At 37.3% G+C, this 16,910-nt stretch overlaps 1 protein-coding gene across 3 annotated transcripts in view; it reads left to right on the top strand.

Moving 5' to 3' along the window:
• Positions 1–15,659, top strand: part of LAMP2 (lysosomal associated membrane protein 2) — a gene marked incomplete at both ends in the record, with an annotated part of 34,635 nt that extends 18,976 nt beyond the window's left edge. Inside the window, 3 exons of one of the 3 annotated variants that reach the window (XM_079727537.1) lie at positions 2,710–2,773; positions 3,193–3,357; positions 15,517–15,659. In XM_079727537.1, the coding sequence (XP_079583663.1) occupies positions 2,710–2,773; positions 3,193–3,357; positions 15,517–15,659 (372 nt within the window). Of the gene's footprint in view, positions 1–2,709; positions 2,774–3,192; positions 3,358–5,707; positions 5,848–12,678; positions 13,199–15,516 lie in introns of those variants that run through there. The other 2 variants (XM_079727538.1, XM_079727539.1) reach the window with 2 other exon arrangements.
• Between the last annotated feature and the right edge of the window lie 1,251 nt (positions 15,660–16,910).

Here is a 16,910-nt window from a genome sequence, read left to right as displayed (position 1 = left end):
TAGGTAGCATAAATTGATCATTGGGGACCTTTATTTCCACCTTCTCAGAAGCAGTTGTTATCCCCATAATTTTTCAAAGGATGTGTGTGTGTGAGTATGTACACATGTTACAGCAAATTGGAATGGGGAAGAGGGGCTATCAATGAGGGAAAATGTTGGACCACCAAAGTTATTGTATAAGGGCCTAAAAAACAGTTCTGCTTTTAAATCAGATTACTCTTATCTAGGGATGGGGAAATAGTCTCAACATCTGATATATGAAAAGTTAGGTATGTCTTTGTTTCATGTCTGAACTTGGTATTTTGAGAAATACCAAGAAAACTTGGTATCTTTTCTCTATGGAATATATGCCGAGTAATTGAGGATTGTATTTTAGAAAGGTTTATAAAAACCTTCCCTTTTCCAGCATTCAAATAATTACTCCATTGTAGTACATACATGACCAGTGAATTACTATTAAGAATGTCTAGTTAAGCTTGTCGTCTTCAGTGTGATAAGAGCAGGCTTCCCAAGTTACCTCATAGAGATTATATTATAGTCAATAAAAATGAAGAAAGTAATATTTTAGATTCACTCCCTTTTGAGTGATTGAGCTTGATCTTTCTAGCTGAGGTTAGATCCTAAAAGGAACATGGTTTCTTCTGACTCTTATGGGGAAACATGTAATATTTAATGATTACAATATTTAATTGCCCAGCAGACTATTCTAAAATGTAATTCAAAATAGTGACATTTTAACCATGATATAGGCACTTTGAAAAATCAAGAAACATCTGCAGTGTCACCAGAGTTCAGTGGGGCCCATCTCACCTTCAATCCTATCATGACACTTGCTTCTAAGGATAATTTATTGAATTCGGTGTATGTGCAGGATGTTATGGTGGGATACAAAGAGGAAGGCCTGTATTCTTCCGATGCCCATGGATTAGTGGTAAAGATAGCAATGTACTAATAATTACCATTTTTATGGAAGGCCTTGAATGTCATGCTGGCCTTTGGAATTGATTCTTTGGGCAAGTAGAGTGCTATGGGATGAGTGCTAGACCAGAGGAAGATACAAAGTGCTATAAGAGTGTAGAAGAATGAGCCATTAATTCTAGCTAGAGTAGAGTCAGGAGGGTTTAACAGAAGAGGTGGCATTTAAGCTGGACCTTCAAGGATGGGTCAGATCTGTACACATGGGGGAGAAGGTGGGGAGTAAGTGAAAAAGTACAAGCTACCCCTGGATAAAGGAACACAATCAAGACCAGGTGGAGAATGAGACATGTAGCATGTTTAGTGAAAGATAAGTTTGGAAGAGTACTTGGGACTAATTGTGGAGAGCCTTGAAGGCCAAGCCAAGGAGAGATGCGATAAGGTTGTCAGGTCCTCTTTATGCTTCCTCCTGAAATTCTCTTAGTCTGCCCCCTGGTTTTCATTCCCTACTGATCCAGGCCTGCATTACCTCTTACCTGGATGTTTCACACAGCCTCCTAACTAGTCCCATCTCTTCCTCCCCTCCCCCAATGTACTTCGGCATCAGCTTGATCTTCCTGAAGCTCAGCTCTTCCTCAGAAACCTGCAGTGGTTCTGTTTTGCCGACAAGAAAACATCTAAATTCCATGCCAGGGTAGTTCAAGCCTCCCCTCCCTGCCATGCAATGTAACCTGCATATCCAGCTTTATGATTCCTTCTTTCCCCTTATATGAATCTCATGCTTCCCTTACCCTGTTCCCTGTGCACATCCCGTGTGGTAGGAGAGCGTATGAGAGCCAGTACCCAGGCTCTGCAGCCAGACTTCCTGGTGCCAAATCCCAGCTCACTGACTACTGTGTAGCCTTGCGGAAGTTACTCAACACCCTCCATAATTCAGTTACAAAATGGGGTGTTGTAATTCTTCCATTCCGTGAAGCCTCATATGTAAAGTTTTAAGAACAGTGCTTGTCACTTCATAAGTTCTCAAATGCTCGTGTGCTTGTGATTATGCTCATTTTCTGACTACCTTTACTCATGCGGTTGCTTTCTCGAATACTCGTTTCTGCTTGTTTCCTAATTGAATCCTACCCAATTCAAATGACCCATCCCTAAGCTTGTGTTACCTTTGCTCCTCCCTTAGTTGGAAGTAACTTCTCGCCTTTTAATTTTCATAACCTATCACTTTTTTGTAATATGGTTATTTATTTATATCTATCTTCTCTCACCTGGCAGATTGCAAACGTGGTGGGGGCAGGAACCATATCTGGTCCATTTTGCTGGCTCCCTGGAACACTTAGATATGTTACCTTGTACATACTAAAAGCACTGAAATAATTAGAATGACTGGCTAATCAGATGAGTGCTTCAGAAAGAAAATAGCAGCGAAGGAAAGGTTAGAGCTGGAGAGGCTGAAAGGCAGGGTGCCCCGTTAAGAGGCTGTTGTGATCCAGGCTAGACGTGGTGAGGGCTCAGAAAGTGATAGAAGGAATGGAATGAAGGGAGTGAATTGCTGAGTGTCTAAGAACCATATGAGCACACCTCTGGTCCAAAAGTTGGAAACAAAATGAAGAGGGAAAGGGTTTCTGTCACATTTTGAGTCCCTTTACTTAGTTGCAGTTTATTCTACTGGTCCAGGTCTAATCCATGGTTTTATCTTCTGGGTAATAGTATTAGATTGCTTTCTTTCTGTAGACATTAACTGTACCTGTAGACAGTTGTGATGCATTGATTAACTGGAAGCTCTTTTTCACACAGAAAAATGAAAACCGATTCTATCTAAAGGAGGTGAATGTCAGCATGTATTTGGTTAATGGCTCTGGTAAGCAAAACATTGGCCTCGGGGAGAAGAGTATGGGTTACACTGAAAGAATAGAAACTGTAATTATCTTGTTACCAAATAGTGCCTTATTTAATGAACCAGAAGATTCTATGTCAAAATTGTAATTTGACCATAACTTAAAATCAGTAACTTAGAACTAGAGTGTTCTATCTTTTGCAGTATCCCATATTTTCAAAGCATGGTAGATAATAGTTAAGAATGTGAGTGAGTTTTAGACTGTAGAAACATCTATAGAAAGATACGGAACCTAGTAATCTTAAGAATGACTTTTTGTGGGCAGACCCTGTACCCTAAGCCCCCATATTTGACAGAAAAATCCTGGGGACTGTCCCATTTTTTTTTGTTGTTGTTGTTGATGGGATAAGAAGTTACTAACATGTTTTTTTTTTCCCTTAAAGTTTTTAGCATTGCAAATAACAATCTCAGCTACTGGGATGCCCCCCTGGGAAGTTCTTATATGTGCAACAAAGAGCAGACTGTTTCAGTGTCTGGAGCATTTCAGATAAATACCTTTGATCTAAGGGTTCAGCCTTTCAATGTGATGGAAGGAAAGTATTCTACAGGTAAGAATCAAGCAAGTTTTATTAATAATTTATGGTCTTAGGTTGACTGCTGGGTGGCTTTTCCTTTGAGTCATGGGAATTTAAGCACTGAAATACAGGAACATGAATTCACCTCTCGACTCTGTTGTAGAGTTCTCATAGCCTTGAGCAAGTTGTGTAACTATATTTAGCTCATGATTTTGCTCAAATTAGATTTGTTTTGTCATCTCAAAACCATTTGCAACAAAGTTCTTAAAGCTAAAACTGATAGGAGCTCTAAGTGAGCTTTACTTAAGGTGTAGACATTTCTCCATGGGTTGTAGTTTGTGGGAAGGGTGGCACTTGGGAGCAGCAGTTTTTGAGCATCTTGCCTCTGCCTTCTTGGGGCCATCTTCTCGCTGGAAACATTTTCATACCAGAATTAAAGCAGTTTGGTCTCATTTTGTTAAGACAAAAGACTGCAGTAGGAAAGCCTCAGATATCATGACCTATGTTTTGGCCAGCCAGAAAGATCTGGAGAGTTTTAAAAGCATGTGCCAGTGTGAATGAGGCTTTTTGAAGGTCTACTCAGGGCTAATGGTGGTATTTATCAGATTTTTAGTGAAAGCTTTGTGAAAGGCTTATTACAGTGTGTTTATATGAATATGAAAGATGCATTTGGCATTACAAGATTAAAATTTGCTTGAAGAGGAAAAAGTACATAAAATTCCTTAATTGACTCGTCCTTTAAAACCAATTACTTAAAATTGACGGTTTGTGGATCACAGTTCTGCCCAGCAGAGCCATCCCAGTCATCCACATCCTTTTTAACAATTAATTCTATGGTTTAGAAGGAAATGTGGAGGCTGTGTTTAAAGTGCACGTGCTGTGAGCTGCTCAGCAGTTTTGCAGTAGTGCTGAACACCTAGCCTGACTTGGTTAGGCCAGAATAAATTGGGCTCTTCACCCTACTGTTCTTGTGATTAGAAGGGTTAATCACAATTTAAAAGTACTTTCAAGAATTCATTTCCCCCTTTGTCAGTTTTGCTTACGAACTTCAATTATTTTGATCCTTTAATAGTTTTACTTTTGAGTCTTTATCGAGCTCCCCTACATTATTACCTTAATTTTAGGTCCAAATTTGTGTTTAGAACTTAAAATCATTTGCAGTGTAAAATCCACTCAAGCCTGTTTATCTAGTCAGCTGTAATAGACATGAGCTGTGTTTTTTCTCTAATTTGAAACTTTGGGTTTTATGTACATAGAATTATAAATGTCACCCAAAGGAGTATACAACATTTAGTACTGATAATGAATGCGTAATCTATTTGTGGAGCTAGGTTCTTGACTGTGGGTACCTATAAATACAACACACTGGTAATATTTCACTGTTTAGGAGGAGGAAATAGACTTTCAGTAAGGTAAGAGTGTTGATTGGATTTTACTGGATCAGACTACTCTCTAGAAATGGGGAAAATAGCCCCTGTGGGCTGCCAGCCCTGACCAGATTGATAAATGTGGTGAACACACTCAAATTAGTAAGAGGTCCCAGTTTCTTGACTTTTGCAGCCACTAAAAGCATATACTTGAAGTCGGGAATCTGCAAACTTTTTCTGTAAAGGCTCAGACAGTAAGTGTTAGGTTTGGAGGCCATGTGGTCTCTGTCACAACTATTCAGCTCTGCTGTTGTAGCATGAACACAGCCACAGTCAATAAACAAATGAGTGAGGCTATGTTCCAATAAAGCTTTACTTGTGGATACTGAAACTTGAATTTCATATAATTCTCATGAGTCACAAAATCATCTTCTTTTTTTTTTTTTCCAATCATTTAGAAATGTTCAAAAGGCATTTTTAGCCCTTGGGCCAGATTTGGCTCACGGGCTATAGTTTGCCCGATCTTTGTTCTAAAGGATTCCAGAGCCAGCATGGCTGTTCTAATCCCACAGTTAAACCTTCCTGATCTGCTCCGAGTTTCCCAAAAGACATTCACTCTACCACTAAGCATAATCCTGCTATGTAGCTATCTGGCTAGATTAGCTCTCTTCATTTCTGATAAAGTAATACTCCTATTTTGGAAAGCACTTGGAACATATACAAAGAAATACAGACACATGTATGTGTTTTACTCATAGATATAAATGAGTATATATTCATATATATCTATCTCTATATACACACATACATGAATGAAAGGACAAATAACGTTGAGGATTTTAATTCTAGGACACTCCATAATTTTATGTAGCTTTATCACTAAAATATACCTGTCTTAATTACTTAAAGTTGATCTTATAAGAGCATTTCTGAATTTTGAATCAACATCTTTTACTTTTGGACATCTTTTTTTTTATTATACTCATTATTTGTTACACACTTTTTCTCACCTACAGCCCAAGAGTGTTCGCTGGATGATGACACCATTCTAATACCAATTATAGTTGGTGCTGGTCTTTCAGGCTTGATTATCGTTATAGTGATTGCTTACCTAATTGGCAGAAGAAAAAGTTATGCTGGATATCAGACTCTGTAACACTAATCCACATGTGACTCTGTTATAAAACAGTAAAGCAAGTACAAGATCCAAGATCCAACATGCAATACTATTCGATTTAAGGTATATATAGTTGCAGTTCTGATCTTAACAACAGGTGGTACAGAGGATTTCGAACTTAAATAGATAAAAATACCCCTAAAACTATAAACTATAAATTAGTCACATGATTTTGGTTTTCCCAACTAAGGAATTTAAAAGTTATTTCTACAGCAAAAAACATGTGCAAAATCACGTGGATTATAGATTCCTTTTTATTGTCTTGAATTAGTATTGCATTGTTCTCACTTTAAACATTCTTACTAGAAATATACAGCTTAGGAAAGGGTTAACCGCACCTCCACATGTAGTCGATTTGAGACAACACATTCTACGGTGGATTTGTACTTGCTCCTTTGCATTTTTTGGTGATTTTGTTTGCAGGTTAACTTAGCTGCTTTGGCATTGCTGTGTATTTGACTATGAGAGATATGCCAATAGATTTGAACAGGGTCTAGTATTATTATGTTCTTAGCAATGCATGCTTTTCTAATGCCTTTTGAATACATTTGTATTTAATGTGGCTGTAGTGACAAAAGATACAAAAGCTTTAAAATTTTGGAATAGGTGTTAATCTTATTGTTTAATATTCTTAAGAAGAAAAACTGGATATTTCCGTCTTTTAAATTGTAAGACACAAGACTATTCCAACTGGGCATTTCAATCCATTTTCTAGATGTTTTAGAGATAATTGCTAGGCAGTGCCAATTTGGGGTGTTAGCCCTTTGTACCCGTAAATTGGCTTCTACATGCAGTGCTAAAATTAATGTAGATTTCTCTTTAGCTTTCTAGTATCCTTGTTGGTGATGGTTTGTTTTATTCTCTTCTTTTCTTTTCCTTAAAGAAGAAATGCCAGTATGTCCTAGAACCTAGATAAAGAACTCGCACCTAACCCAAAAGTTTTGGCCTTCTCTTTGTTCATGAAAAAGCTGTTCTTTGTTTCCAGCTTGTGTTGATTGCTACAACATTTACTAATTTGGCTTTCACATTTAAATAGTTCTGTGCTAATCAAAACTTACATTATTATTGTTCATTATGGTAGCATCATCATTAATTCATGTACTTTGTGTTCAGTTCTGTGCTCTGGGGAGTTGCACCAATTGTCCATTTAACCTGCACCACCTAATGTTTATATGAGAAAGCAAGACATTTCTGCTTGATAGTTAGCACATCAAATATTTCTTGCTGCTTCTGTGTCTTTCTTTATTTTTTTTGGTATTGAGATGGCTGAGCAAATATTAAAAAATTGTTAACATGCAGCAATATATGGCAGGTTCCATGTTTTGGGGGATGGGAGATTATGTGTGCCTCCCATTCACTAGAAAATGAGATATCTGGGTTCCAAAATGTTTGCATTGGATAAATTTGGTAGTCTAGTGACACACACACAGAGGCAATTGCATGTTAGCATGTGTATGTCTATAACTACCTTTCGAGTTATATTGGCATGATAAATATTTTCTCCCACCTAAATTTGCTCTCTGTTTAGAGTAGCCTGCAAATCTTACTGGCTCAGAATAAGATTCCTGACTAAGCCCCTCTCTAAAAGCTACATTGAGCTGCATTGCCAGCTTAAGGCACTTTTTAAAGGCTAAATATAAATCTGATTTTTAAAAAATATTTTTTATTTAAATAGTGTTTTAGTGTAAGATTGTTAACGTTGTAAGAATGGATAATGCTTGCAAGAATGTGAGCCTTAGATATTTCTCATGAGTCAAAACAAAGCAGCTTTTTAAAAAAATAAAAATTGGAAGCACAAGTGGGTGGCACACTGGCTTAATGCTGTTAATGTTTCTAAAAGTTTCTACCTTTAGATTATATATCTGATTTATATTAAAATACCTCTAATTAGTACTGTTTTATAGAAAATCTGACTTAATTGAATATTTTTGTATTTTACATGGGCCAGTTTATATGCTATCATTTACACTATCATTTCCTATAGCCATGTGTTCTTTGTACCTTTTGTAGTTTTGCTTTAACGGATTTACACCTTGATGATCTAACACTCTATTTGGTTTCTGGGTGTTTTTCATGGGTTAGCATTTGTATAAAGAAACTGGTCCATGTAAATACTTTCCATGTTTTTTCCTCAGATGTTTAAACCACTAGTTGATGTATGGTATTTCTCTTCAGATATTTGCCTGTCCATTTGCTCAACATATTGCTTCTAAAACAAACAATAAAGATTCTTTTATTTCTTAAGGAAATTTGCTCACATTTCTTTCCCATTGGCTAAAGTCTAGATTTTGTATACTACATAATGGCAATTTCTTCCAAAAGGAAAAACTTAAGAAATGCTTAGAAGTAGAATTAATTATTTCCAGAATGTTCTGTGTATTACTGTCTGGAAGAGTGGTCCCATACATAGGTCCCTACTGATGTTGGGGTGGCTATAGAGTAAGAATCAGGTCTGGGATGAGACGTGTGTGGCGCATGCATGTGTGTGTGTGTGTGTGTGTGTGTGTGTGTGTGTGTAAGCTCCGCAGCTGAATCTAATGTTTAGGCAATTAGGAAACCAGTGATCTAGAATATTTATTTCATAGTAAAAGTGACAGAATATCTCTGTACACTTTTCTCAGGTCCTAAATTGAGGCTGATATTTAGTATCTGTACATTTCAGCCACACAAACTGACCTATTGATCCGAGCCAAAATAGGATTGTGTGTAATCTTTTTTTGTGTGTGTGTGTGGTACGTGGGCCTCTCACTGTTGTGGCCTCTCCCGTTGTGGAGCACAGGCTCCAGACGCGCAGGCTCAGCGGCCATAGCTCACGGGCCCAGCCGCTCCGCGGCACGTGGGATCTTCCTGGACTGGGGCACGAACCCGTGTCCCCTGCATCGGCAGGCGGACTCTCAACCACTGCACTACCAGGGAAGCCCTAATCTTTCTCTCAGATCACCTTAAAATGCTTGAACCTTCCAATTTCCAGATAGCTTCCCAGTCCACCTTAGTGTATCACACACAAAAATTTAGCAGCCTGGCTAGTTGCTTTCCTCTGGATTACCCAGTTAAGCCACGTGACTGCCAGTTAGTCATCAGAGCTCCCAGCTCTACTAGCTACCATGTGACTTGGTCAAGCTACTCAATTGGGGTCTCTCTCGTTTTTTCATCTGGGGACTGAGGGCTGTTAAGTCCTGTTACTCTTATTTCTTTGAGTGATAGTTTTTCATTTCAATGAAGAAAAATATACATTTGAGTATTTTTAGAAGGAACCTGATAAGAAGCTACTTGTTAGGCATCAAGAACATATTTGCATACAGTGTAAAACACACCATCTGAAGTTTCTTGTGTTTTTTTAGGAGGAATTATTACGAGACTTAGATATTTTTAGGATTATAGCCTTTTATCTCTGTTTATTTAAATAGATAATGTTACATTGTCTTGGGCTCAGCTCTCTCCTACCTGTCTCCTGATCTTTTACCCTGGTACATAACTTTCTGCATCAATAATTACCATATCTTATTTTTGAAACTAGTATAGAGTAGCTTCAAGTATCTTTTCAGATTCATGTAATATATTTCAAACAGTTTGACTATAGATCTAAAAGGTATATAATAAATAAAATGTCACATAAGGATGTGCTTCTAAATGCTGATTCTTCCAAAGAGAATTTTTGACACATTGGTTTTGAAGAGGTGTTTGTTTTATACTTTATTATAAATGTACATCTCGGCTTTTCAGCCCTCACACTGAAAACTGTATTTGAAAAATTTCTGAACTAACAGAAAATTGAAGATAAACAGCATTTTAAAAATCTACATGAACCTTTCCATTGAGATTTCAATGGTCAATGAAACTTTGTCTTTAAAAATCTTCATTGCTTCCGTGACTATTAAACTCTTCCACAAATACACTTTTCCTTTCCCCAGAAAGGTCTCAAGTGTACATTAGGCACATAGATCAGGTCAAAATGACTTACAGAATGAGGTTTTCTTTTCTTGGATGTGATTTTACTAAAATTACTGTTTTACCAAAATTTCTTTCCATTACCTAAAGAATTTTTAAAGGCCGAATTCATAAAAATCAATAATTATTATAAATTAATACTTCACATACTAACTGAGAGCATTTTAAGTAAATGACAGCATCTAGAAAGATCTTTGTATTAGCAGAATTGCCTTTTTGATCTACTCTGGGAATATTTGTCTTGCATGAAAGCCTTAAGAAAGCCTTATTGGCAGTATTTATGAAAGTCGTTTCAGTACTAGGTCAAATACCCAATTTGGGAAAGAGGACTATGAATTCGTTGCCAGAATAAGAAATTAATCTAATGACTTTTTTAAAAACCAAGTTATATTAAATCCAAGACATAATACTTTATGGTCATGTCACCTAATAGTTTATATGCTGGGTGGTAATTTGGGAAATTGAAGGGGAGGAGCTAACTGGGTGCTCTTAACACCATATATTCACAAGTCACATCTGGCAACCTCAGCTATCTGGATTTTTAACAAAACCAAGAAGCAAGTAAAAAAGATCATTGAGCTGGCAGCCAAAATTGATGTCATAAAGTCCATAAACTGTAGGATTGCATCTTGTTCCCAGTTATTGCCCCAGAGACTAGCAAAAGGCTGGCACATTTCTTACATGCAAACACAATCAGATGTGCCTTGCAGCTATTCATTTTTATTTTTGGCACAGTTCTAATAAGTTTAATTATCTGATTTATCAATCCCTGGTAAATTGCAAGCTAGGAGGAGAACTAGGGCAATAAGAGGCAAGGAAATGGAAAACAGAAGCGGTGGTTCAACATGCTAGCCACCTCCTCTCTCTGCAAACATATCTCCATCTGTACTATCCCTTTCTTCTCCAGTCTCAGTAGGTTTTCTTCTGGTCAGTGCTTCTGGAATCCCATTTCCCCTGCCTCCCAGGAGACTTTGTACCAGCGTCTTCAACCTGTAAAATGCTCATGGCTCTTTCCCTCATCCTGTAACCACAAGTCTCTTCCACCCTGAAGGTATCCTTTCTTGACCCTGTGTCCCCCTTCTAACTACCTACCTTTCTTCTAAACGTCTCATAACGAGTACTGTGTGTTCCCCATCCCAAGTTCTTGATCTCCTAACCAGTCAATCACTTCCCATTCACTCCTAAACCTGCAACAATTTGACTCCTAGCCCCCACCCTCCGTATTGCTACATCCAGTGGACATTTCGCAGGCGTCTCTTAATATTTTACACTGTTCTCCCATGATAATTGAAACTGTTTCCTTCCTTGGCTTCTGTGGCACCATTTTCTACCTGCCTTCCCTACTTTTTCCTGCTCCTTTATTCTTCAAATATTGGTGTTCCCAAGGGTTTTGTCTCTGATCCTCTTATTACTCTTATTTGCCCTTGCTGAGAAATATCTTTCTCCCTGGTTTGAGCTATCGCGTCAACCACTTGGTTAGCACATAGGTATCTTAAACTCAGCAGATCTAAAACGGAATGTCTCCCTCTTCCACATATCCCTCTCCACCCTCCCCTGACATGCAGATTTTAAAAATTAAATTTAAAAAAACCCACACAAAAATAACTACAAATAAAACTGAAATGTATATATTCCTCCTGTATTCCCTATCACAATGAATGGCACCAGTGTCTACATAGTCATGGGATTGGAAGCCATTCTACAATATTGTTTCCTCCTACATCTGTTTGGTCAGTTCTGTCTTCTAATTGGATCTCTAGTCCATCCCTTCTGCATCTGCACTTTATTAACCAAGTTCAGGACCATATTATTGGTCATCTGGCTTCTAGCAGTAGAGTTGCTTCCTAACTTAATACCTCCAGTCTTCCATCTGCCATAACTTCTGAAACAAATATCCTGCTTAAAATTCTGCAGAAATTTTTTTTGGGGGGGGGCATCAGTATAAGGCCAAACTACCTAGAGCATACGGTGCCTTTGTGAGCTGATCCTAGTACCCTTTTCCACCTCTTTTCCAAGAGTACCTCTTAATCCATTGTTCTAGCTATGCCAACCTGCTTGCATTTCACCCAAAGTGCTATGTTTTCTTACCCTCCATAGTTTTGTCTGTGCTGCTTTCTATACCTGGAACGCCCTTCACCCATTACCTGCATGGTTAATTCCTACTCATTCTTAAAAATTCAGCTCTGGTGTCACCTCTTTCAAACTGTGTCTTGTGTAACAAGGCTGGGTTGAGTGTGCCTCTGAAATATTTTGATGACACTGTGTGTTCCCTGCCCCTATTACAGCACATTTTGAAATTATAACCACTGATTTTCTTATCTGACTCCTACACCAGACTGAAATCTTGAGGCAAACAGTTATGCAATCAGGGCCAGTTTATACCTTTTCTTACTACTAAATGGCCCCATATTCCTATGCATTGAGTTCTTACATCTGCTTTATATAGTTGTTCATTTGGTTCATTTCATTAATACTTCCCAATCTGCAGTGTTCCAGGCACTGTGCTTCTTCAACATCATAACAATTTGCCTCTGAAAGCTCACAGCCTGATCATCAAGGAAAGGCTAATTATATTTATCCATTATCTTCCATTTGAAAAATCTGTGAAGTATGTGATCATTTTATATATCTTTCATCTGAAATGACTGCATTTTTTGGGGTACTTAAAAGTATATGATTTGGTTATTTGGAAAATCACTTTTGTGGAACATCTCATTTGCTGGTAATGAATTCCAATGACTTGTTGCCTTGGTGTAAAAAACAAATATGTGTGTTGGGAAGTACTGTCATTTTAACTTAAAATGTACAGATCTGAAATTTTGTCACTGTTTCTGTTCTCAATTGTGCTTTCTCCACATCTAGCTCAAGACTGCAGTGCAGATGACGACAACTTCCTTGTGCCCATAGCGGTGGGAGCAGCCTTGGCAGGAGTGCTTATTCTAGTGTTGCTGGCTTACTTTATTGGTCTCAAGCGCCATCATGCTGGATATGAGCAATTTTAGAACCTGCAGTCTGATTGATTATATAAAAATACATGCACATAACAAGATTTTCTTCCCTTTCAGTTTTGAAATACTTTGTTCTTTAAGATTGATATATTGAAACTTTAATTCTTAAATCAGTCCCAGCATTTTGAGATAATTCTTTATTAATAAAAACTGTTAATAGAACAGCATAGAAATTTTTTTAATGTTGTATTTACTGGTCCTGAAGACAAACTTGTTGAAAAGAACATCGGTGTGCAGTGTTTTAAGGTCTATCTTAAGAAGCCTTGGCCAAATTTTGATTCTAACCCAAGATGCCTTAAACTTATTAACATGGCCATTATGAAGATAAAATATGTAGTTGTCTCCTAATGGAATTAATAAATATTGTTTCACTACCGGTGTTCTGTTTCAGTGTATAAGAATTATCCTGATTTAAGCTCATCACAGTGCCTTTGCATATAGTTCATTAAATAAATGTTGATGTGGCATAAATGCCCATCAGATGCTTAAACTTGGTTTTCAGTTGAATGTCCTCAGGACCATCAGCATTTTTTAGGTTATGTGACTTTCTTTGAAGATGAAGTCAGTATCTTTGGCTTGTGATTTTTCCCTAGGTAAAAAACAGACCCAAGAGGCTGCAACAGAGCTTCAACTGGCTTCAGAATTAGAGTTTTCAAAAAACTGTTTTCTTTTTCAGCAATAATAGACAGAAAGGATTCAAGCATATTTAACCACTTGCCTTTTTAAAAATGTTTTTCTCTTCCTTGGATGCCTGATTAGCATTGCAAGATAGAAATATTCTATGAACTAATTAGGAGAGATTGTGTTGTGTTTCTCTACCTCATCTTGTTGGTCTCTAGAGCATTAAAATCTATTTAGTGTTGTCATCAGACTGGTACTTATGAGCTGTAAGCAGCAGCAATCTCAGAAGGGAGGCAGAGAAGCAAAGCAGCAACTCGGCTCCTGCCTTTTCCAGGATGGCCCCTGTGGGGCAGAGCATAGATGGGGTGTAGACAGAAGCTGTTGGCATGAAAATGAGCTAGATAATCAGCCCCTGTTGAAGCACGCTCAATGTTAGAAGTGCAGCACAGATATTGAATGTATAGACAAATAAATAAGAAGGAAGCTTAATCAGTAGACTTGAGAATTTCACATGGAAGTGATTATTTTATTAACTCATTCTGTATATATATTGGCTTGTTCAGAATTTTTGTAATTCACTGATTACAGCATTTTGATACCCAGCTATCAGTCTCTGAAGGCTTTCAGTAAAATATAGTAAATCTTTTTAATAAAAGCTAATGTCATTACTAAAATCTGTTCTATATACTCAGAACCTCAGCAGCATTTTTTTATGAATGACAAAAGTGCAAGAGGAGGAAAAGATAAAATTAGAGGAAAAATGCAAGTTATTATTCAATCATAAATCACACCAAGTATCACATTTTGTTAATTGCATTAGACTTATACTGGAAAGGACCTTAAAGATTCCTTACTATAACCCCATAATTTTTTCAGAAAGAGGAGTGACTTCACTGAGGTTACATATCTAGCGGGCAACAAAACCATTATTAGCATTTTGATTAAAAATTGTCCCAATGAAGTCTAGTCACTCAATAGTTTAAACTTGAAACTGTGAGATCAGAACTGGCACTTTGAGTTTCTGTAATAACTAATTTCAATAAATGACACATGATACCAACTTTGTTTGCTTAAGTATTTTTAAAAGTACTGAATATTGGCTTTTTCAATGGCTCCTATTTTGACCTCTGTTTGCTACTTCAAAGCCTAAACCTCCTTGGATGGGATCACAAACATGGGAGGAAAAGAGAAGGGAATGAACACTTGTTGACCTCCTGATGTGTATCATATACTTTAGAAATATCATTTAATCCTCAGATACCTTATAATATAGGTATTCTTATTCCCCCTTTTACAGATGAGGAAAGTGAGGCCCAGTTTAAATTACTTGACCAAGGTCCTTTAGGTAGTAATTGAAGGAATCAAGTTTCAAACTCAGTTCTGTTTCAGTCCAGAGCTCAGAATCTACATTGCATGTGCACACCGCCTTCCTGGTGGTCCAGTGGAGTGGACTGCAATGTCCATTGGACTCTGCTATTATTCTTCCAGGCCACTGCTCAGCTAAAAATAATTACATATAACCTGATAGCTACCTAATGCTTGTATGAAAAAAATTATACTGCATTTTCTTGATCATGAGTCCTTTTTAACTTAGATGTTATTACTCATACAGAATTCTTATTTATATTTTCACGATAGCTGTGGCAGGGGAGAAAGGGAGTGGGGAAATACGCAGGTAGTGGTTTTAAGTGAAGATTCCCACAGTGCTGCCCTTTCCCCGCAGTGCCGCTCTTTCCCCGCAGTGCCATTAGACAATTCAACATAAAATCTTCCCATATTAGGCAAGCACAATTCTTTGTTTTGGACCCTTTCCCGTTCTTCCCTTAACTTCTGCTTTTTGTACTGAGGAATTAGGTGTGATTTGAGATGAAGTGACAGTGAGAGATACAGGAGGATCAGTTGCTTGGAAATACTTGGGTGGACATAGTGAAAATAAGAAAATAAGGGTAATGCTGTAAAAGACTAACCTATGTACTCTTTCAAAATGCTTGTTTCTTGTTTTCTTGTTTCTGCTTAATTGCATTCCTTACTAATTTCCTTTCCTTGCTTTCTGTCTGTTCTTTTCAAACAGCTGAAGAATGTTCTGCTGACTCTGACCTCAACTTTCTTATTCCTGTTGCAGTGGGTGTGGCCTTGGGCTTCCTTATAATTGTTGTCTTTATCTCTTATATGATTGGAAGAAGGAAAAGTCGTACTGGTTATCAGTCTGTGTAATCAATTAAATCTAGTGCTTTTTGGAGATTTTTTGCCATCAGAAGTTATGTTTTCCATTGGCTAAAGAGCCAGGAAATGCTGTGCAATTGATTGTTTGAGAGATGCAGATTAACCTCAGTGAGTTGCTAGCTAACTTGGGCATGAGTAGCACTATTAGGACCAATTTCTTCTTTTTTTTCCTATTTTTTTCTTCCTTTGTAAAAGTGTAATTGAAAGAAAAATTGTGGCTTAGAATATTTTTTTTTAGTGAATAATGATTCTAAGCCTCTGGATCCAATTATGAAAGCATTTCTACTGAAGTATAATTTTATATGTTGCAGTTACTTGTATTTTGCCTCTTTGACATTATTTGCAAAATCAAAGCTGTTAGAGAATTTAACTTGCTTCAGGAAATAAATTCAAGAACATAGTGAATTCGTTTTCATTGGTGGCAAACATAAAATTCGGTTTGTAATAAGACTTAGATTCCCCACCGCCTAAACAAGATTATTTAAATTCTGATTTAATTTTCCTGCTAGTTAAAAGGAAAGAAAGAAAGGAATGTCTTCATAATATTGTATTTAATAGCAAAAGTCTGGCTGTTTTCTTTATTACTGTTAGTGGCTACTGTATTTTAACAAGGATGTCGCAACTAAGACTCGGTGCAGCCAAAATAAATGAATAAATATTTTTTAAAAACCCCAAACAAAACAGGGATGTCTTTTTTTTTCCTACTGGAGTTTGGAATATATTGATTACCTCAGACTTGCCATTTATGCTGAAGGATGAAGTAAGATCTATGGCGTTTTTTTTTTTAAGGTGTTGATATAGAAAGGGTTATTTTTTCTTTAGTTATGATTTAGAATTTTTTTCCCTTACAGCCTTAACTTGTTCACAAAGTTAATTCATCTTCCACTAAAAAAACAAAACAAAGCTTCTCTATTTTGTGTGCCTCATGTACTCTCTCATCCCCTGTATGAATAAGTTCTAATTGATAATTTTAATGTATTGGTTTCTTTTTTCTCACAGCAGCATGTGCTAACTCTAGAGGCTAGTGGGCCCTGAAGTATCATCAGTCAGATGCCTGCCTGGCCAGAGCTGGACCAGGATTGTTCTGTAAATTTGTTGATCTTGATACAGACTTATATCCCTGTAGGGACCTCTAATGGCTCTGGCTACTGGAGTAAGGTACTAGAGGCCACTCCTCCCAGTGTCTGCTTGATTGGCTAGGCTATTGAATTGTCCTTTGATTTGGAAGCACACTGTTGTATT

This window comes from Hyperoodon ampullatus (assembly GCF_949752795.1).
Source record: "Hyperoodon ampullatus genome assembly, chromosome: X".
Lineage (NCBI taxonomy): Eukaryota > Metazoa > Chordata > Mammalia > Artiodactyla > Ziphiidae > Hyperoodon > Hyperoodon ampullatus.
Note: the sequence above shows the minus strand (reverse complement) of the source record. Positions and strands in the feature narration are given on the sequence as shown.